We start from the raw sequence: 23,230 nt of genomic DNA on the forward strand, positions 1-23,230 counted from the left end.
CGATCAAAAGAGGATGCTAAATCAAATTGGGTTTTATGAATGCAAACTAGGGTGCCTTCCCAGTAGGTTTGTATAAAAATAGGATTTTAATTACCTACCTGTAAATCCTTATTGGGATCATAAAGAACAAACAGCGAGTCCGATTTTCTGTGACGAGCTGTTCGTTTGACATACACCTTCAAAGCCCTCACAACATCCAAAGACTTTGAAGTAGCAGAGGTGTCGGTAACAACCGGAACCACAATAGGAAGAAATTGCTGACGAGTTCTGAGTTCAGCTCTGTCCTCATGGAAAATTAAATAGGGGCTCTTGTGAGACAACGCCCCCAGATTCGACACACGTCTTGCTGAAGCCAAGGCCAACAGTGTGACGATCTTCCACGTAAGATATTTTACGTCTACCTCCCGATTGGAGGAATTGAAACACCAAATTGAGATCCCAAGGTGCCGTGGGAGGCACAAAGGTAGGTTGGATGTGCAGAACACCTTTCAAGAACGTCTGGACCTCCGCGAGAGAGGCCAACTGTTTCTGAAAGAAAATGGACAAGGCTGAAATCTGGACTTTTATGGAGCCCAGGCGTAGGCCCACATCCACACCCGAATGCAGAAAAAACTGGAAACGTCCTAGATGGAATTCCACCAGAGAATATTGTCTGCTCTCACACCAAGAGACGTAGTTCTTCCAAATACGGTGGTAATGTTTAGTTGTTACCCCCTTCCTGGCTTGGATCATAATCGGGATGACCTTGTCAGGGATCCCTCTCCTGGCTAGAAGCAGCCGTTCAACTTCCATGCCGTTAAACGTAGCCGCGGTAAGCCTTGATAGATGAATGGGCCCTGTTGCAGAAGATCCTCGTGAAGAGGCAGAGGCCACGGATCTTCGAGGAGCATCTCCAGAAGGTCTGCGTACCAGGCCCTTCATGGCTAGTCCAGAGCAATGAGTATTGCTTGAACCTTTTCCCTTTTTATTCTTTTTAGAATTCTTGGGATAAGAGGAAGTGGAAGAAACATGTAGTGATAGACCCATGGAGTCGTCAGAGCGTCTACTGCCACTACCTGTGGGTCTCTCAACCTGGAACAATACCGCTTGAGCTTCTTGTTGAGATGAGAGGCCATCATGTCGATTTGTGGATATCCCCACCGAAGTGTCAAGCATCTGAACACTCTCCCGGGTGCAGGTCGTGTCTGCTGAGGAAGTCTGCTTCCCAGTTGTCTACTCCCGGAATGAAGACCGCCGACAACGCCACAGCGTGTTTTTTCACCCAGAAGAGAATTCTTTACACCTCTGACATTGCTGCTCTTCTTTTCGTTCTGCCCTGTTGGTTTATGTACGTCACTGCCGTCAAATTGTCCAACTGGAACTGAATGGCCCGATCTTGAAGAAGAGATGAGGCCTGCAGAAGGGCGTTGTATACAGCCCTGAGTTCCAGAATGTTGATTGGAAGGACGACTTCCTGACTTGACCATCTTCCCTGAAACTGCACCCCCTGGGTGACTGCTCCCCAACCTCTGAGGCTTGCGTCTATGGTTAGCAGAATCCAATTCTGAATCCCGAACCGTCGACCCTCGATTAGGTGAGAAGTCTGAAGCCACCATAGAAGAGAGATCCTGGCTTTTGGCGACAGAAGGATCCTCTGGTGCATGTCAAGATGCGATCCGGACCATTTGTCCAAAAGATCGAGCTGGTACCTTCTGTACTGAAGCGCCTCGTAAGAGGCCACCATTTCCCCCAGAAGGCGAATGCATGGATGCACCGATATCCGGGTTGGCTTCAGGACATTCCAAACCATCGACTGGATTACCAATGCCTTTTCAAAGGAAAACAGGATTTTGATACCTACCGGTAAATCCTTTTCTCCTAGTCTGTAGAGGATGCTGGGGTCCACTTCATTACCATGGGGTATAGGCGGTTCCGCAGGAGCCATGGGCACTCTTAAGACTTTTCAATGGGTGTGAACTGCCTCCTCCCTCTATGCTCCTCCTCCAGACCTCAGTTATAGGAACTGTGCCCAGGGAGACGGACATTTCGAGGAAAGGATTCACTTTAATACTAGTGGTGAGATACATTCCAGCTCACACCTCAACCATGCCGCACAACATGGCATTCAACAGAACACACGCCAACAGGCATGAACCAATGACAGCAACATGCTGAAACTAATATAACACAACTTGTGTAACTCTAATAACAAAACTGCAGTAAAGTACGCACTGGGACGGGCGCCCAGCATCCTCTACGGACTAGGAGAAAAGGATTTACCGGTAGGTATCAAAATCCTGTTTTCTCATACGTCCTAGAGGATGCTGGGGTCCACTTCATGACAATGGGGTTTATACCAAAGCTCCAGTACGGGCGGGAGAGTGCGGATGACCCTGCAGCACCGATTGACCGAACTTGAGGTCTTCATAGGCCAAGGTGTCAAACTTGTAGAATTTTGCAAACGTGTTTCACCCCGACCAAGTAGCTGCTCGGCAAAGTTGCAATGCCGAGACCCCCCGGGCAGCCGCCCAGGATGAGCCCACCTTCCTAGTGGAATGGGCCTTCACCGACGTCGGTAACGGCAATCCAGCCGTAGTATGAGCGTGCTGAATCGTACCTCTGATCCAACGCGCAATAGTCTGCTTGGAAGCAGGACACCCAATCTTGTTGTGAGCATACAGGACAAACAAAGACTCTGTTTTCCGTATTCAAGCTGTTCTAGAGACATAAATCTTCAAAGCCCTAACCACATCTAGAGACTTTGACTCAGTGAACGTGTCAGTAACCACTGGCACCACAATAGGTTGGTTTATGTGGAAAGATGAAACCACCTTTGGAAGAAATTGTTGGCGAGTTCTCAACTCTGCCCTATCTTCATGAAAGATCAGGTAAGGGCTCTTGTGAGACAAGGCCCCCAATTCAGACACCCGCCGTGCGGATGCCAATGCCAAAAGCATCACCACTTTCCAAGTGAGAAACTTCAACTCTATCACTTGTAAAGGCTCAAACCAATCCGACTGAAGGAACTGCAACACCACGTTAAAGTCCGATGGTGCCACTGGAGGCACAAATGGAGGCTGGATGTGCAGAACCACTTTCACGAAGGTCTGAACCTCTGGAAGAGAGACCAATTGTTTTTGGAAGAACACTGACAAGGCCGAAATCTGGACCTTGATTGACCCCAATCAGAGGCCCTCCTCCACACCAGCCTGCAGAAAATGGAGAAAACGTCCCAACTGAAACTCTTCCGTAGGAGCCTTCTTGGATTCACACCAAGACACATATTTTCTCCAAATACGGTGGTAATGTTTAGACGTTACTCCTTTCCTGGCCTGAATAAGGGTGGGGATGACTTCCTTGGGAATACCCTTTCGGGCTGGATCCGTCGCTCAACAGCCATGCCGTCAAACGTAGCCGCGGTAAGTCTTGATACACGCACGGCCCCTGCTGCAGCAGGTCCTCGCGAAGAGGCCGAGGATCTTCTATGAGCAACTCCTGAAGATCTGGGTACCAAGCCCTCCTTGGCCAGTCTGGGGCAATGAAGGTTGCTCGAACCCTTGTTCTTCTTATGATCCTGAGAACTTTTGGGATCAGCGGAAGTGGAGGAAAGACATACACTGACCGGAATACCCACTTGGTCACTAGCGCATCCACTGCTATTGCTTGAGGGTCTCTCGACCTAGAACAATATTTCTGAAGCTTCTTGTTGAGACGAGATGCCATCATGTCTACTTGAGGAACTCCCCAAAGACTTGTCACCTCTGCGAAGACTTCTTGGTGGTGGCCCCACTCTCCTGAATGGAGATCGTGTCTGCTGAGGAAGTCTGCTTCCCAGTTGTCTACTCCCGGAATGAAAATTGCCAACAGAGCCTTTACATGTCTTTCTGCCCAGAGGAGGATTTTCGTCACCTCTGCCATTGCCGCTCTGCTTTTCGTTCCGCCCTGCCTATTTATGTACCCGACTGCTGTTACATTGTCCGACTGGATCTGCACGGGATGATCTTGAAGAAGATGTACCGCTTGTTGAGGGCCGTTGTAAATGACTCTCAATTCCAGCATGTTTATGTGAAGGCAGGCTTCCAGACTTGACCATTTTCCGTGGAAGCTTTCCCCCTGAGTGACAGCTCCCCAGCCTCGGAGACTTGCATCCGTGGTTACCAGGACCCAGTCCTGAATCCCGAACCTGCGTCCCTCTAGTAGGTGAGAACTGTGTAGCCACCACAGGAGCGAAATCCTGGCTTTTGACGACAGGATTATCTTCCGGTGCATGTGTAGGTGGGATCCCAACCACTTGTCCAACAGGTCCCACTCTGGCATGGAACCTGCCAAACTGTATGGCCTCGTAGGCCGCCACCATCTTCCCCAACAATCGAATACACTGATGATGATGGAGTATTGACAGGGAGAGTGTGATGTTTTGTAACAACTGCTCCCTGGATCTCGCCTTTATCAGGAGATCGTCTAGATAAGGAATTATAATGACTCCTTTTTGACGCAGGAGAACCATCATCTCCGCCATCACCTTGGTGAATACCCTCGGCGCCGTGGAGAGACCGAAAGGTAATGTCTGGAATTGGTAATGGCAATCCTGAACCGCGAATCTCAAATAAGCCTGGTGAGGAGGATAAATGGGAACATGCAGGTAAGCATCCTTTATGTCTACAGACACCACGTAGTCCCCCTCCTCCAGACTGGAAATCACTGCCCGAAGTGATTCCATTTTGAACTTGAATCGTTTCAAGTAGAGATTCTGATTTTTTAGGTTTAGGATCGGTCTGACCGAGCCGTCCGGCTTCGGAACTACAAAAAGGCTTGAATAAAACCCCTCCCCTTGTTGTGACAAAGGTACCAGGACTATGACCTGATCCTGACATAATTTTTGGATTGCCGCTGTTACTGCTTCCCTTTCCGGAAGAGAAGCTGGCAAGGTCGATTTGAAAAATCGGCATGGGGGAACGTCTTGAAACTCCAGCTTGTACCCCTGGGATACTATCTGCAATACCGAGGGGGTCCAGGCCAGACAGAATCCAACCTTGGCTGAACAGTTTGAGACGTGCCCCCACCCGAGCGGCCTCCTGCAAAGGAGCCCCAGCGTCATGCTGAAGATTTGGCAGAAGTAGGGGTAAACTTCTGCTCCTGGGAACCTGAAGCCGCTGTGGACTTCTTTCCCCTTCCCCTACCTGCAAAGAAGGGGGAATCTCTCGCTTTTTTGTATTTATTGGGCCGAAAGGACTGCATGTGCGGGTAGTATGTCTTTTTTGCCGGTGCAGCAGGCAAAAATGACGACTTACCTGCGGTAGCTGCTGAGACTAACGCATCCAGTCGATCGCCAAATGAGGCCTCACCTTTATATGGGAGAGCCTCCATATTTCTTTTGGAATCTGCATCCGCGTTCCACTGGCGAATCCACAACGCCCGCCGAGCCGATACTGCCATGGTAGCAGCTTGTGAACTCAAGAGTCCAATATCTTTCAACGCTTCTAGCATGTATGCGGCAGCGTCTTTAATATTCCCTAACTTAAGGAGTATCTCATCTTTATCAATCGTGTCAATTTCTGATGACACGCTTTCTGACCATTTTTCAATAGCGCGACTCACCCACGCACAAGCAATTGTGGGCCTGAGCAGCTTACCATTGGCAACATAAATGGATTTCAATGTAGTCTCCATTTTGCGGTATGCCGGCACCTTTAGTGAAGCCGTGCCAGGTGCAGGGAGAATTACCTTCTTTGTCAACCCGGACAGAGCACTGTCTAACACAGGGGGGTGTCTCCCATTTTTTCCTGTCCTCCACCAGGAAAGGATAAGCTATCTGAATTCTCTTGGGAATACGAAATTTCTTTTCGGGATTCACCCACATCCCTTCAGAGAGAGTATTAAGCTCGTGGGAAGGAGGGAAAGTGACCTTGGATTTCTTTTCTTTATATAAATAAGCCTTCTCCTGAGGTACAGGAATGGCTTCCGTGACTTCCAGAACTTCCCTTTATTTTTTGCCAATTTATGATCTATTTCTCTGGAGTCACTATCGTTGACACAAGAATCAGTGTCCGTGACGGTATCAGTATTCACCATATTCGCAAATGGTCTCTTATGTGACCCAGAAGGGTAGCCTGCAGATGGAAGAACAGAGCATGAGATTCAGACTTATCTAATCTCCTATTGATATGATGCATACTATCACGTATTTCTTTCGCCCATGCAGGCTCTTGGTGTGTCGGCAGCACCACCACATTACAACTCTGTGTCCCTAAAATGCCTTCCTCCGGGGAGGAACTCCCTGCCTCAGACATGTCTTACACACGTGTACAACACACACTCACAGACACACTGGGACTTATAGGGGACAGACCCACAGTAAAATCTGTCAGAGGGACACAGTTTAGGAGCAGCCAGTTCACAACCCAGCGCCAAAGAAAAAATCCCTGTGCCGCGTACTTTGTACACAGAGACAAAATCCCTGTGTTGCGTACTCCGTACACAGAAACCTTTAAGCGCTATTATATTATGAATAATATGTTTTAGCACCCAGGCCCCCCTTTTTTCACCCTGATACTTGTTCAGAAGTGTAGGAGGACCAGCTTCTTCTCTGCAGTCTGTGAATGAGAGAAAATGGCGCTGAACAGTGTGCTGGCTGACTGAGGAGGAAGCTCCACCCCCGCAATGGCGCGTTTCTCCTCAGAGATTATTCACATAATATTTATACTGGCGGGGGTAGGGCTGTGCCTTGGCATCTTATGCCCCATTTTTTCCAGTTTACGAGGTTATTTGCTGCCCAGGGCGCCCTGAAGTGCCTGTGTATGTGTGGACAGCAATGGCGCGCTGCGCTCCCGCCAGCCGCGCGGTACCTCAGCCGTTACTTTACTTGATTGAAGATCTGTCTTCTTACACTCACCTGTCTTCTGACTTCTGGCTCTGTGAGGGGGGTGACGGTGTGCTGTGGGAGTGAGCATCTAGACACGGCTAGCATTCAGTTCCCTTCAGGAGCTAATGGTGTCCTGTCAGCCAGAAGCAGAGCCATGAAACTCTTCAGGAAGTTGGTTCCTACTTCTGCCCCCTCAGTCCCACGAAGCAGGGAGACTGTTGCCAGCAGTTATCCCTGAAAATAAAAAACCTAACATAAGTCTTTTCAGAGAAACTCAGTAGTGCTCCCCTGGAGTGCATCCAGTCTGCCTGGGCACAATTCTAAAACTGAGGTCTGGAGGAGGGGCATAGAGGGAGGAGCCAGTTCACACCCATTGAAAAGTCTTAAGAGTGCCCATGGCTCCTGCGGAACAGTCTATAACCCAAGGTCATGAAGTGGACCCCAGCATCCTCCAGGACATATGAGAAAGGAACATTTTCTGCGACTCTGTGTCCAGTATCATTCCCAGGAATGGAAGCCTCCATGTTGGCTGTAGGTGAGATTTCGGAAGGTTCAGAATCCACCCATGATCCAGGAGTAGTCTGGTTGAGAGGCCAATGCTGTCCAACATCCGCTCCCTGGACGGCACCTTTCTCAGAAGATTGTCCAGGTATGGAATTATGTTCACTCCCTGTTTGCGGAGGAGAAACATGTTGTATCAGCAATATTCAACACATCTCTGATGGCCTCAATCATCAACTGCACTCCTTTAGCAAGAGATGTCGCACTTACAGAACATACAGTACAATATCACAGTCACTGCTTTCTCTCTCCTCTGAGGTGACACACGCATCAGAACTGGCAAGATTACAGCCGACACGTTTTGTGCAGGCCCTTTGTGGGACTACACAAAGGGCCTGATTCATGCTTGTACAGTAAGTAAAACAAATAAGCAACCAACTGGGCTAAACCATAACCCACTGAAGGTGGGGCAGATGTAATATGTTCAGGCATTTAGATTTGGGTGGGGTGTGTTCAAACTGAACTCTAAATTGCAGTGTAAAAATAAAGCTGTCTAACATTTGTGGTTTACATGCAAAAGCAGACAATATTTACCCTGCACAAAAAAAATCGAACTCAATACAGGTTGAGTATCCCTTATCCAAAATGCTTGGGACCAGAGGTATTTTGGATATGGGATTTTTCCGTATTTTGGAATAATTGCATACCATAATGAGATATCATGGTGATGGGACCTAAATCCTAAGCGCAGAATGCATTTATGTTACATATACACCTTATACACACAGCCTGAAAGTCATTTTAGCCAATATTTTTTTATAACTTTGTGCATTAAACAAAGTGTGTCTACATTCACACAATTCATTTATGTTTCATATACACCTTATACACACAGCCTGAAGGTCATTTAATACAATATTTTTTATAACTTGTGTATTAAACAAAGTTTGTGTACATTGAGCCATCAAAAAACAAAGGTTTCACTATCTCACTCTCACTCAAAAAAGTCTGTATTTCGGAATATTTGGATATGGGATACTCAACCTGTATAACTAAACAGAAAGTAAAGCTGTGGATTAGGGAGGGCTACTGGTGACATCCCAAAAAAATAAAAGACATCAGACAGCCACCTCATGGGTGTGTTGGAAGAGCTGCTACGCTGCTAATTACTTATTAAAATGCTGACAGTTACATCCAACATATTGATAAATTAAGTACTTAAAAATGTCAAATAGTTAGAATTCTCTAGCTTTCTATGTAAGAGCAGCTAGCTCAATGAATAGTGTCTGGCTGCAATGCCACATGCAGTGGGTACGAATCCTGAGTATGTCAGCATCTTGAAATGTAATAAAGGATAGTGTGACTGAATAACAAAGATCTCTCAAGTTAAGTCCATGAATGTTGTATAGGTATTAGGGACAGAAGTGGTGGAGGAAGGAGACAGGGGCGGTCAGGAGATGCTGGGCTTCAAAATGGGAGAAAGCTATAAGTGAAAGTCATTGAAACATATAATTGACAAGTGCTGCCAACAGGGCCCCTATCGTGCAACGCACACCTCGTTATGGCCCCCGGATATGCAAACACAGGGACAGTACTTTCTAACAACAATTTCAGTATCACTATAGAGAGATTACACTGCACTGGTCCCATGACTGGACCCTGAGGTATGCCACTTATAACTAGTCCAATTAGTGTATGAATCATTGACTACTATTCCCTGGATTCAGTATTTCAGGCAGTTTTCTATCCAAGTACATGTATTATTTTCTAGATCAATAGTATTTGACTTGTACACTAAGCGCCTGTGAAGCATAATGTCAAAGACTTTTGCAAAATCTAAAACTGCTATGTTCCCTGACAAACCACTGTAAAATTGTGCTTAACTCCTTATGCAGAGTCACTTCAGCTCGCACACACTCCCCAGCCGACCCCCTCCCCACTATACTTACCTGGCAGTGGGAGCCACTGGGGACACGCGACGACTCCCACTGCACATCATGGAGACATGACTACCATCCTGCATTATTATATAGATTTGCAAAATTAGCCACTGATCCCCACAGATCCCTCTTAAAAAAAACTATACAGCTTAAAATATGGGACCCCTGGCTCTTCCTGTCTGGATATTTCCCCCCTCACCCCCCTTTTTCCCTGGCTGCCTTCCCCACCTGCAGATCGCTACGCCGCATCATAGATTTCCACCCTTAATAAACTTGGTACATGTTTTCATATTTTGTAATTTTGATAGGTCCATAATTGAAGCTCTTTGTTTCCTTTATACCATGGGTCTCCAACCTCAGCCCTCCAGCTACTGTGGAACTACACATTTCAGCATGCCCTGCATCAATTTAAGCATGCCTTAATAGCAAACCTGTGGCAGGGATGCTGGGATGTGTAGCTCCTCAGCAGCTGGAAGGCCGAGGTTGAAGACCCATGCTTTATACCATCCACAATTTTATTTGTTGTTTTATCTAATTTCCTCTGATAACTGGATGCTCTATTTCATTAGTTTTTCCTGTACGATATTGCTGTACTAAATGTACCGCCATATAGAAAAAAACAACAACTCTGCAGCTTACCAACATTCACCTCTATGCTTAATGAGCTCCAGTGTATGCAGAAATAAAAATAAAATGAATGATACTATATGTTCAGTACAAGGGTGCACACTGTGGAACCTATTCAGTAAGGATTGAAAATTCAGTTTTTTAGCGGATTTTGCAGTCTTTTGCCTCGCATGCCGGGGACTGCCCATCGCAGGGGAAGGCCGCCCAGCATGCTAACAGCCGCCCCCCATCTGCGACCCGCACCAATTGCGATCGCGCTGCAATTAGTGCGCCGTCACAGAAATTAGGGAAGCCTCCAGCCTTAACAGCCAGCCTGCGCTGGTAGGAGGCCCGCCACCATCTTTTTGATCAGAGTGGCGCTACCCGATAATGCCACCGCAGTGCCGCCCCGTTTGGAAGCCGTCGCCGCCCCCGCAATGCTCCGCCTTGAAAACGGAGCGTTGCTGCCCCGCGAACGTCTCTGTCTGTCAATCAGGCAGAGGCGTTTGCAAATACTGTGGGGTGCCCTCTCCGTAAATGCGGGTGCATGTGCAGGAAGAGCCCTGCGTATGCGCCCGCATCGTCATTGTAATTATTGCGGTTGGATCGCGATTTGCAATCTGACGTGAATGAGGTCCTATGTCCATAATTCCTCTTCTCTTGACGTGTGACATTAAAATGGAGACAACATCCAAACGGAAGAAGGAATAATTCTATGCAAAAGGTTACCTGCAGTGCAGATCAGCCCCTCCTAAATCCTCAGCCGACACTTGTTCCCCAGTAGCTGCTTTTACCTGAAAAACACACATTTCGAAAATGACCTTAAGATAAAACATATACAGTCGGATCAGAACATTTGCATTATCTGTATTCTACATTTTTATAATGTAGTAGTACGGGATGCAGTCAGAATACCAGCTGTCTGGATCCCGGCATTCCGTAGACCGACGCTGGAATCCTGACAGCTGGCATTTTACTGATGGATGGAATCCTGACCCACGCCAGTTATTCCCACTCGGTTGGTGGGTCCACGCCACCAACTGAGCGGGATTAGAACCTGTGGTGAGCACATCGGGCCCGAAACATGATGAATGCAGTGAGCCCACAAGGGGACTGGCTGCCGGGATTCCGCTGCCGGTATAGTGACAGTTGGCATCCCGTCTGCCGGGATTTATCCCAATAGTGCAACATGAAGATTAAAGACACCCTCTTCCATGGAACTACAAATTCCAGTAGCTTAATGAATTATCTATGTGCACTATAAATAGTTTTACACAAAGTGATCACATGTTCCTCTTAATATTCATTTCTGTAATGCAAATAATCCTTGGTACAATTTATTGCAACAAAAATCTTTCAGAATCCTTTTTCATTCAGATGCCCTCCTCCACCTTCTACAATTCAAAGACGTCCTTTTTGTGAATTTGTACAAAACAAGCATATTTCTAGTGTAGCTCATAAATGCCATGTAGACTACAGTATGCCTTAGGGATGCACATGAAAGTACTCAAGTACCATTATAAATCATATGAGCTTATAGACAACGGAGCCCTTTAATGTCACACAGATTGAAAAGCCAGATGTGCACAAGGACCGTCAACAGTAGAGACGCTCAAACTGGCCACATATCTAAGCATGGACATTCAAAAGTTACAATTCTAGAAAATGTAAACATACAAACCAAAATGTAAATATAGATAAGATATAAACATTGAGGAAATCTAATGGGCCCTACTCACTGGCCGAGGTGCCCGACGGCCGATACGGCCGACGAGCGACCCGGCAGCGGGGGGGGCAGTGACGGGGGGAGTGAAGCTTCTTCACTCCCCCCGTCACCCGGCTCCATAGACGTGCAGGCAAATATGGACGAGATCGTCCATATTGGCCTGCATGCACAGCCGACAGGAGACCAGCGATGAACGAGCGCGGGGACGCGCATCGTTCATCGCTTAAGTCTCCACACTGAAAGATATGAACAAGATCTCGTTCATTTATGAACGAGATCGTTCATATCTTTCAAAATATCGGCATGTGTGTAGGGCCCATAACAGTCCAGACATGTGCAACACCTTTGAGCTAAATTTGAGGGGATCGTTAATAGCTCGTGTTTGAGGTACATTTTGATAAATATCTAAAATACCTTTATATTAATTAAATATAGTATTTAAATAAGGTTTCAGAAATGTAAAAGCATTAATTTTACTAAATGACAAGCATGAAACTTAACAGCAAATCTCAAATGCTATCAGTGAATTGCAAATTACAATTAAGTCAATGAAATTTCAAACTGCAGCAAACTTTTAGGGCATCACAACACCAAGGAAGAGTGCAGAAATGCAACGAGAAAAAAGTCTAACAGCAGCACATAGGGTCAGGAACATAAATCGGCAAGTGTAGTGTAAGGCATAAATTACACATTTCTAAAGAAAGACTAGAAAGGAAAGAGGATGACCATACAGTCTTTTGCTTGATGGTAGTAGCAACTAGGGCCAAGCTACTTCTAATTATTGAACGGCAAATGATAGCTGGATATTTTTTTATTTTTTTATTTAAGAGGTCACTATGGGTTTTATTTTAAGTGACCAACTGTAATCCTGTTTGTGACTTTAAAAGGTGCATACACACGGCCCGATTTTGACTATGGCCAAATTTGACTATGCCATGGTTATGGCCGACTTTGACAACTCATTAGAATATTGTGATGATATTTCGTCGGGAGAGTCTCTTCCTGTGTAAATAAATAGTGGCGGACATTTTAAATTTGTGCATTTATGCCCTGGGGCTACTTTGGTCCGGTTTACCTGTTGAACGCTTCACATTGCTATTGTACATTTCTTTGTTTTTTGGCTGGCCAGAACAAAGTGCTTATACTTTATTTCATGATGGATTCCTACCAAGTCAGGGTATTATATGCTCAGGCTGTGGCGGTTGTCTCCTGCACACTGCCGATGCTTCTTTCCTCTTCAAGCTCTGCGCAGTGAATAAACAAAATGGGCGGCCAGGGAGTGGCTTTGATGACGTAGATCGGTATCGCAAGCTAATATCAGTCACTACTGGAAACACATGCGATATGGACTTGATTGTACACAATACAGTCAAAACTGCCATGCCTACACTGTCTATTTTTACTTGTGATACTGACCTCGCGGAGCCGCACATCGGTATCGCAAGCTGTATAAACACTGTGAGATTTGTGCTAACTTTTCTTAGGATTTTGACTATATAGTCAAAATTGTAAGCACAAATCGCAGCGCGTGTATGCACCTTGAGACAGTGGCTGAGATTCCAATAAAGGTTATTTAGACTGGAAGAAGATTAAATCTTAGCGCAATAAAACCTATGCCACGTAAAACAAAATTATGTATCCACATAAATTGTATTCAAAATGCAGCTCCCAACATTGTACTGCCACAAAAGTATACTGTATAATCAAGTAAAGAAGTTCCACCAAGGGAGCGCAATTAATATAGAATTTTATGAAAACAAAAATAGATAAATAGTATATAAATATAATGGCATATATAATGAGCATCAAAAAACAGTTAATAAACGAACTCTGGTCCTACTGGTTCTTAAAAGAGGGTAAAAAGTCTGTGCATTAAGATCAACCACTTATGTCCTCATTTCCCCTTTAAAGTGACATTAGTGTCACTTTAAATTCATTAGTGACATTATTAATGGCTCAAGGCAGCCCCATCACCAACCACTGATGAAACTGCCCCTCATATAGGCAGAGAAACCAGTCAGGACGTTTATCCTCCAGGATTTTTCACATTTGACTCTGATCCTGAAACAGAATCTGTGATCTCAGTGCAAAAAGCCAGCTCACTGTGACTGCTGTAGCTGTAGAACTCAGCAACGCTGTATTATGAGAAGAGGGTAAGAGTGGAAATATTAACCCCTCCCCTCACTCTGGCTAGTAGCAGCTCAGAAATTAGGAGGTCGTGCTTAGCACTGGGACCCCTAAGTGTGTGGCTCACCTCACTCCCTCCCCTACATTAATAACAAGCTGCAACAGTGAACAGCGGCTCGGTGTAGGAGGTCGGGCATAGCGCCGGGACCTCTACGTGTGTGGCTCGCCGTCCTCCCTCCCTTCATTATTAACAAACTGATTATAGAGATTGTGTATAGCACTAAAGACTAAAGGATAAATACAGCTAAGTGCTCTACCTCTTGTAATGCTCAAATGCAGCTGGATACAAATTATACCCCTTTCAGACAGAAACAGAAATTACCGGGTGAAGCAGTTCCACCCAGTAATTTCATGAAACACACGGGTCCTTTTTCTGTGTGAAAGGGTCGACCCGGGTTGTAATTCCTGGGACTTCGACCCTGGAATCTACCAGGGTCAGAAACACGGGTTGACCATTTCACACAGAAAAAATACCCGTGTTGGTCTGCAAATTACCAGGTCGAAATTCCCAACTCTGTAATTTGCATGTCTGTGTGAAAGGGGGAGAAAGGGGGGGGGGAGAAAGGGGGGGGGAGAGAAAGGGGGGGGAGAAAGGGGGGGGGGGTGATCCTCAAATGTACATTTAAAGGGGAAATGAGGACATAAGTGTACTTCATACACAGACTTTTTCCCTTTTTAACAACCAGTAGGACCAGAGTTTGTTTATTAAATGTTTTTTGATACTCATTGTATATGCTATTATATTTGTATACTGTTTATTTATTACCAGTTATTTATATAGCGCACACATATTCTGCAGTGCATTATAAAGAATATTTGCCCATTCACATCAGTCCCTGCCCCCGTGCAACTTACAATCTATATTCCCTATAACATGTACACACAGACACATTCACACTAGGGTTAATTTTGTTGGGAGCCAATTATCCTGCGTGTGTGTGTGTGTGTGTGTGTGTGTGTGTGTGTATGTATATATATATATATATATATATATATATATATTTATTTTATGCTTTTTATTTTTTGGGGGATTGTGGGAAGAAACCGGAGTACCCTGAGGAAACCCACCCAAGTACGGGGAGAATATACAAACTCCACACAGTCAGGGCCATGGTAGGAATCAAATCAGACCTCAGTGCTGTGAGGCAGGAATGCTAACCATTATACCTTCCGTACGGTTTATCTATTTTTGTTGTAATAAAATGATGTATTAGTTACAGTCCCTTGGAGGTAGTTCTCTGCTTGATTATATGTTATTTATACCCCTTTCACACCGCAGCTTGAACCCGGTAAATTGCCAATTTTTAAGGCTTCCTAAACGGTTCGAGCTGCGATGTGAAAGGGTCACCTTCAATTTACCGTTTTCAAAATACCGGTATTTTGAAACGGTAAAAAAGCAGGGTCCTACCCGTTTCAGACCCGTTTAATTGTGCAGTGTGAAAGGGTCTGAAACGGTATTTGCAAGCCCCAGAAGGTGATAGGCTGTCTCCATGTGTGATGTCACCAGGCAGAAGCAGGAAATAAACATTTAAAATGACAACCACTGTTTTCTATGGGTGAAACGGGTTCAGTGTGAAAGGTACCAAAACGGTAATGAAATGGTAATATACTGGTTACAACATGCGATGTGAAGGGGGTTTAACTGCTCAGACCCGGTTTAAGAACCGTTTAAAGAACCATTTCAAAAACAGGTTTTGCGATGTGAAAGCAGCATTAGACTGTGCTGAACCTCCCAAAAGAGCCCATTCCCCACTGCAGCCCTCCTGCCATAATCTCCCATGCAGTAACATCACAAAGAAAAACAGATGTTTGTTACAGTCATCTAGCTCCCAGACCGAACCCACTCACCCTGTAGTGACTATCAAAGTGATTGGTACCTTAATTTCTTTCTACACTTCACCATCTGCCACCAAATTCCACCCAACTAGCTATTTCATACAGAATGCAAAAAGCACATCAACTCAAAAAATGTTTTCTTGCGTTCCTATGTTTCTAACTATGTTGTGTAAAATAATATTGATTTGAAGCTTGCATGATATTTTTTATTTGAAATGAATGAATACAATCAATTAAATGTATTGCTTTGTCCCACAGTGAAATGAAGTGTAGTATGTGAATTTCGTCTACAAATTACTGCTGGTAGGATCTCCTCATAGACTGTATTCGAATCACTGACATTTGAAGGCTATAACAATAAATAAATCAATAAAATAAATAAGTGTTTTACAAATGTGTTCATAACTGTTGAATGAAGCATTACACATCTATGAGAGCCCCAGGTATTAATCAGCTGGAAGAGACCAGGAAACATTTATCACTGATGTCAATGAGTGGGCAGACTCTCCCAAGCAACAGGTCCCATCTGTATACTATCCTACTCTGAGCCAGTGATTGGAGGAAAACAGCGATTCCTCCAGGTGCCGTTACTGCTCTTTATCGATAATCCTCTCTCCACACATTTAATTGAACTCAATGTAGAAATCATTGTACAGGTGGCTGTACTGACCCGGCCATTTCCCTAGAGAGCAGGCCTATACAAAATACACAGGGCAGATTGCACCGCAGAACGAGGCTTAATTAACACTTGAAAACCAATTGAAGAAGAAAGAGGAATGAATCAATGTGTTTCATGCATATTTATCACTGTACAGACAGTTATAGATCTGTTTAGTACTCTCTGCACAAAACAATGCTTGGGCTTTTGAAACTGAAACCTCAAGCAGAGGATTGACAGCCTGCGGTATAATATGGAAAACATTAAAATCAACATTGGTCTATGGCAGAGGGTCTCAAACGCGGTCCTCAAGGCACTCCAACGGTCCAGGTTTTAAATTTATCCATGCTTTTCTACAGGTGACTTAATAAGCATCTCAGTCAGTTTGATTTAATCATCTGTTCTGAGCCATGGATATGGCTAAAATCTGGACCGTTGGGGTGCCTTTAGGACCGCGTTTGAGAACCTCTGGTCTATGGGTTCGTAGCTGGATTTCATACGCAGAAGCCCCAGGGGAAAAAGAGTGCCACACTGGAGCTGCGGCAGCAGCAAACATTACAGTGCATTGATGGGGGAGGAAAACAACCTCCTGCCATTAAGTTCAATGTTAAAAAATTGTGAAAAGTCCAGGCTGATCACCATGAAATATCTGTGTGCACACCTAGATTATCCCTACCATCACCACCACTAAGCCTGTCAGAGACTTAACTAGTGCAGAGAACATGTGTGTCCTCTTACATTCTTGCTGCAGTCACACTCAACAGCCATTGAAGTCACGCCATGCTGTGGCGATACTCGGTAGCGTCGAACATCTTTTTTTTGGTGTTTATTTCTGAGAAAATGCATCTTAGACATAAAAAATGTGATAGGACGCACAAGCAGCTTCTGATGATTAAAATGATATGCAGCATGCCTATGTTCTGTGTTTAACTGTGGCTCTATCTGCATCCTAAATGCCACCTTATTTTGTATGCAATGCACAGCATTTTGTATGCATATACAGCTGCATATCATTTTGATCAGCAGAAGCTGCTTGTACGTCTTATTACATGTTCGCGGAAAAAAGGACAAAAAAAGACGCTCGACGCCACCAAGTCACACGGCACTCATGCATTATGTGGAATGCGACTTGTAGCGTACGGAGCAAAGATGCAAGAGGACACATCTGTAAGCTCTTCCTGTAATAGAAATACCTATGGCAGCACGACAGGGGGCAGAATAAGCTTTTCCTATAACAGTTACAATTCAGGCTTCTGCTATCAAATTTAAGAGAGCTTAGTTCTTGAAGATCATCATGAAAAAAAAAATTAACCCAAAAAGGAATGCGAATAGCGCATCGCCACCAAGTCACTAAATGAATTGCCCCCATAGAACCATCTTTAGTTTTGTTTTCATTATTTTTTTCGGTTTCAAATAAATAAAAATGTACTTACTAATGGAGGTCCTCCTAAGAAAATAGTTCCCTGCTTTTGAACAATGATACTTTCATCAGCCATGGCTGGTACATATGCTCCTCCGGCTGTACAAGATCCCATCACCACAGCAATCTACAAACAATTATGCATGAAACAAGTCTGTAAAAAACGATCACACTGATATATACACAATACAGAGTAATAACCCACAAACGTAGATAAGCTGTCCTATTTCAGGGGCCTTTGCTGCTGTATAGACCTTTGGGCTAATTCCCAGTGGCTGTAGTCACTGAAGCCTGATTTTCTACCTCATACTAATGAGACTTTAGATAGGGCTAATGCAAGGAACAATGCGGCTTCATGCGGGAGGACACTCCAGAGGCTCACTGTTATCTCATACACCACAGTCATCATTAGTAACTAGATCTGTTTAAGCAAGGCATGTCCAAACTGCGGCCCTCCAGCTGTTGAGAAACTACACATCCCAGCATGCCCTGACACAGCTTTATAATTCTCTGACAGCAAAACTGTGTCAAGGCATGCTGGGATATGTAGTTTCACAACAGCTGGAGGGCCGCAGTTTGGACATGCCAGGAAACTTTAAGCTGTGGGTCTGAATCAAATATATACTAAAGGCCAGCACTCACGGGCCGATGTGGGAGAGATGTGTGCTGAGCGAACCGCTCATCACACATATCTCCCACCGCTCAGCACAGCATGATGTGTGCTGAGCGTACGGGGGGAGACGGGGGGGGGGGGGGGGGCGCTCATTTCACCCAGCGGGTGAAATGAGCAACCTGCTAGATTGGCCTGCACGCTATCGCTGTAGGGGTACACATGGAGCGATCATGCTTAAAATCTAAGCAATCTAGTCAGATTGCTTAGATTTTAAGCAGCAAACGCTCCGTGAGTAGCGCCCCCCCCCCCCCCCCCCCTTAAGGCTGGGTACACACTAGGCGAGATGTTGTCTGATACCGGGGATCAGACAGACATATCTTGTACATCGCGTAGTGTGTACCCACTACTGTACGCTCCCGCCCGCTGACATGTCGGCCGTCCCATCTGCTGTGCTGCACGGCAGATGTGATAAGCCGGTGACATGTCGGCCGTCCCATCTGCTGTGCTGCACGGCAGATGTGATAAGCCGGTGACATGTCGGCCGTCCCATCTGCTGTGCTGCACGGCAGATGTGATAAGCCGGTGGCAGATGTTATGCTGCTGAATGCAGCCATGAATGATATACCGCATGATCATCGTTCAATGTGTACGGCCGATAGACATCTCGTGCAGTCAGCAACGATCATCGGATCATTTAATGTATACACAGCTTATTGCATTCTAGGCAGCCAATTTGTATGCAGCTAATGTGTGACAGTACGCCAATGCTGTAGCTGCCTGGAGATATAATGAGGGGTTCACCGGCAGCTCCGCAGATCCCAGCACCTGCATACACACACGCAGCACGGTCACAGATCTTTTGATAACGGACTCCCTGAGTTACCCTGCCATCGCACAGACTGACCACGGGAACGGAGACGTAGGTGCCATGTTTTCTGTGTACGGGACCGCAGCTGTGCCCTGACATAGGGCCCAAACCGATAGCGCCACACCTGCGCCTTTGCCACCACCGACCGCGACGCACATACGCAGAGTGCTAATAATCGCTCAGCACTGTAAATATCAGCAGTGCATGCACTTGTGACACCGGACACTGCACACACAGACAGGGCTGGGGACATGGGGGTTAGCAAACATTGGGAGATTATTCTCTTTTTAGTTATTTATTTAATTAATATAAAAAGTACAGCAACAACTACTACCCTTGGCTGACTGCTTGTCTCACTGTTACTAAGAGACTGAATAGAGAGAAGGCAAATTACCTGAGAGATACCCTGTGATGACATCTTTGCCTGGTTGTAAAATATACGACCAAAATGATCCCGGTCTGGAAATACTTCTGCCTGACGAGGAAGGTTTGCTCCACCCGAGTCCACTGCAAATGCAATATCATACGTGCCTCTGTTATTCTACTGACATGCAGGTAAGAGGCAGGGACAAGACACAGACATCTGACTCCCTCAAACTGTTGTAAAACTAATTGGTTACAAATCCAGTTCTTAACACAAATGCAAAATTGTGACTAAATATATCTTGAATAATATTATTCCTTTTATTAGTGTTTATATGCTGCCAGGCATATTTTTCAGCGGTGTACAGGTAGCGTTCATTCTAGCACCCTGCACCTGTCACAACCTGTGCATTTCCTCTTTCCTGCCTGGGCTGTCGCACTCTGCTCTGGTGCTTCCACCATACGCTGGTCTCTATCTCACTGATATAGACCAGAGTGTGCTAGAAGCACCAGATCAGAGAACAACACCCCAGGCAGGAAAGAGGAAATGAGGTTGTGACAGGTGCAGGGTGCTAGAATGAACACTATATAAGAAATATGTAATGATTTCTATCCATCCCTCCACTGTCATTAGTCAATTAACCTATCAGTATGTTTTTGGAATGGGGTAAGAAACGGCTAAACCCTGGAGGAAGTCCTCACAAATACATACACTTCACATGGACAGGGCTTCAATGGAAACTGAAAGAGGAATATCATGTTTTAAAATATTATTTCTTGTCTTATTTAGCTTTGTTTTTTATAGCTAGCCCAGTGGTTCCCAACCTCAGTCCTCAAGTACCCCCAACAGTTCATGTTTTCCAGGTCACCTAGCAGTTGAACAGGTGTATTCGTTACTCACTGACACATTATAAAAGACCCACAGGTGGAGCAAATTATTTCATTTGCAATCCTGTAAGGAGACCTGGAAAACATGAACTGTTGGGGGCACTCAAGGTTGGGAACCACCTGAGGTTGGGAACCACTGTGCTAGCCTATAATGAAGGAAACTGGGGCAGCTTGTTTTATCTATCATTTTTGGAGGGTGGGAGAGAAGGCAGAAAAATGCTGGGAATTACTTAAATGAGAATTTTTCTTCTGCAAATTTCAATTAGTTGGTTCTGCTATGCCAAGGCCCAAATTCCTTAAGCTGTGGGTTATCATGGGTCAAAAACTCACAGCTACGACAATTTCCAATTCAGTTAGAAATAGGAGATAAGGCACGTCTCAATAAGATTTCACACGGTTTGTATTTTACAGCCACTGAGTAAGTGAACAAAGGAATAAAAGCTTTATTTATGGTAAAAAGGGCAGTACTTAGTGCGGGACCCCTGGTAGACCCCTCCCAATTAATATTTATGCCCTTGAAGGCATTTAAATAGCATACTTTGTCCTATAACATTATTCAGGTGATTTTTGTAAATAGCTCAAAAAGGGCTGAATTATGTGGGACAGGTATTTTGGGGTGTTTATAAAATGTTTTTCAGCTTGCAGATGGGAGTGTTTTTCCCACTATTTTGAAACTTGTTTAAAACACAATTAAAAATCAATCACGTTACAGACAACATTAAAATAAGTTAGAGGCTTTAATTTGGTGGCAAGCACTTGTTTACTGTAAGTTTTTCACTGTTAATAAAAAAAGGTAAAATGAGCCATTGTACAACTTTCAAGAACCTCAAATACTTTGTTTATGGCCACCAGGTTCAACTTAACGGCATTGTAGGCCCTGGCAAAGCTTTGTGCTGAGACCTCTATCCACCCATTATTAATAAAAAAATTAAAATAAATTACCCCTCCTGTGGTCCTACAACAACGTCTCTCCACGTTACCATACAGTGACTGTCTGTCAGCACTTTGAATGGTAGATAGCTCCAGCCATCCACCAATCAGCATGCTGACAGCCATTCACTGTCTGGCTCCATCCTGCGAGGCGGGTACAGAATGCCCCTGCTCAAAGGTCCCTAGAATCATGGTGCCCTGGGCAGCTGTCCAGTGTGAATAAATATACATCAAGATGGCCCTAATAGCCTTCTAAACTGTTATCAAATCATATTTACCACTGTTTTGGGGTTTAGGGTGTGTTTCCTCACTATTTTATGCACTTACCCCCAGATCACACACTGTTGAATAACCATGCAAAATTGCCACAAATCGGTGTTTACAACTGAAATGTGCGACACTCTGTTTTCTTGAGGATAATTCACCCTCTAAGTGTACAGTAATGTAACCTGTGTCTTCTGACAGAACTTGTTGGTAATTGAGTCGTCCCATAAGTATACTGATTACTTGTTCCCTTGGAGGAATTTCAATAAATGTCATTGCACATTTTGAACTATTTACCGATTGGCTATTAGTTAGTTAAATGCTCAGGAACTTTACTAGAAGCGATCCTCTGAAACTGTCTTGTGATACATGAGAAACAGGTCAGGACTGAGCTAACTGGGACCCTCCAGCAACAGAGATAACACAGTCTTTTCTGAACAAAGGGGGTAAGTCAGAACTGATCGCTAGGGTGCGTTTTTTGCATCCCTGCGATCAGGTAGTCGCCTCCTACAGGGGGAGGGTTTTATGTGTGTACCTTGGTGCGATCGCATGTGCTGGAGAACTGCACAAACAGTAGTTTGTGCAGACTCTGAACAGTTCAGGACTTACTCGCCCGCTGCGATGATCGGGGCTGGAGCTGACGTCAGAAATCCACCCACAAAATGGCTGGTCACTCCTGCGTTTTTCCAGACACTCCATAGAAACGGTCAGTTGCCACCCACAAACGCTCTCTCCCTGTCAATCTTCTTGCGATCGCCGGTGTGATCGGATTTTTCTCGCCATCCCGCCGCTGATCGGCGCTCCCCGTCGCTGCGGACCGTCGTGCCTGCGTATTGCGGTGCCTACGCATGCACAGTTCAGACCTGATCGCCCACTGTGCGAAAAAGCCCAGCAGCGATCAGGTCTGAATTAGCCCCAAAGACAGAACTACTTCTGTACAATACAATATCTACTATTGGTATGTATTATCAAGTTTAAAGCGTCTCTGCAGGATTTTCTGATTGATTCTACTGGAGACTGCACTAGTGAAGGCATCTATCAGCCACACCGGATTAGTAATTATTATCACAATTAGCTTGACTTCACTCTTGGAATGCAGAGCTGCTCTCAATGAATAACTATTGCTGCTCTCTCTTTTTTTTTTTTTATTAGATAATGGTGATGACACTACAAAATGCATTTGTAAATTGGCATTTAAATGAAAAAAAAAATTCTCAAAACTCTGCTTATACACTCAAGCTATATTAAGTAAACGAGTCGGACTTAAATAATGAACAGGGTTTGTGTCACACCTTACCCAAGTAAACACAAGGCAGGTGGTTCTGCATTGCAATTTCCTGCGCCCGAAGGTGCTTCTTTACAGTGATCGGGTAGTAGGTGCCGCCTTTCACAGTTGCATCATTGGCTACAATCAGGCATTCTATCCTGTAAGAAAGGGAAGCCATACTATCAGAAGTCTATCTCCGAATAAGCAGGAGTCAGGGGACAAATGAAAAACATACTGTAGTCATCACTGGTACCAACAACTCTGTTACACACATAAAAGTGTCCTCTTACTGAGCTGCAGTACAATAGATTACCGCTGCCTT

The 23,230-nt window shown here is 45.0% G+C and overlaps 1 protein-coding gene across 1 annotated transcript in view; it reads right to left on the reverse strand.

Moving 5' to 3' along the window:
• Positions 1-23,230, reverse strand: part of MCCC2 (methylcrotonyl-CoA carboxylase subunit 2) — a 137,853-nt gene that overhangs the window by 85,961 nt on the left and 28,662 nt on the right. Inside the window, exons 5-8 of the mRNA XM_063963884.1 lie at positions 22,939-23,066; positions 19,591-19,703; positions 17,729-17,842; positions 10,618-10,682 (exon numbers count right to left, since the gene is read on the reverse strand). Of these exons, the coding sequence (XP_063819954.1) occupies positions 10,618-10,682; positions 17,729-17,842; positions 19,591-19,703; positions 22,939-23,066 (420 nt within the window). The remainder of the gene's footprint in view (positions 1-10,617; positions 10,683-17,728; positions 17,843-19,590; positions 19,704-22,938; positions 23,067-23,230) is intronic.

Source organism: Pseudophryne corroboree, chromosome 1 (assembly GCF_028390025.1).
Source record: "Pseudophryne corroboree isolate aPseCor3 chromosome 1, aPseCor3.hap2, whole genome shotgun sequence".
Lineage (NCBI taxonomy): Eukaryota > Metazoa > Chordata > Amphibia > Anura > Myobatrachidae > Pseudophryne > Pseudophryne corroboree.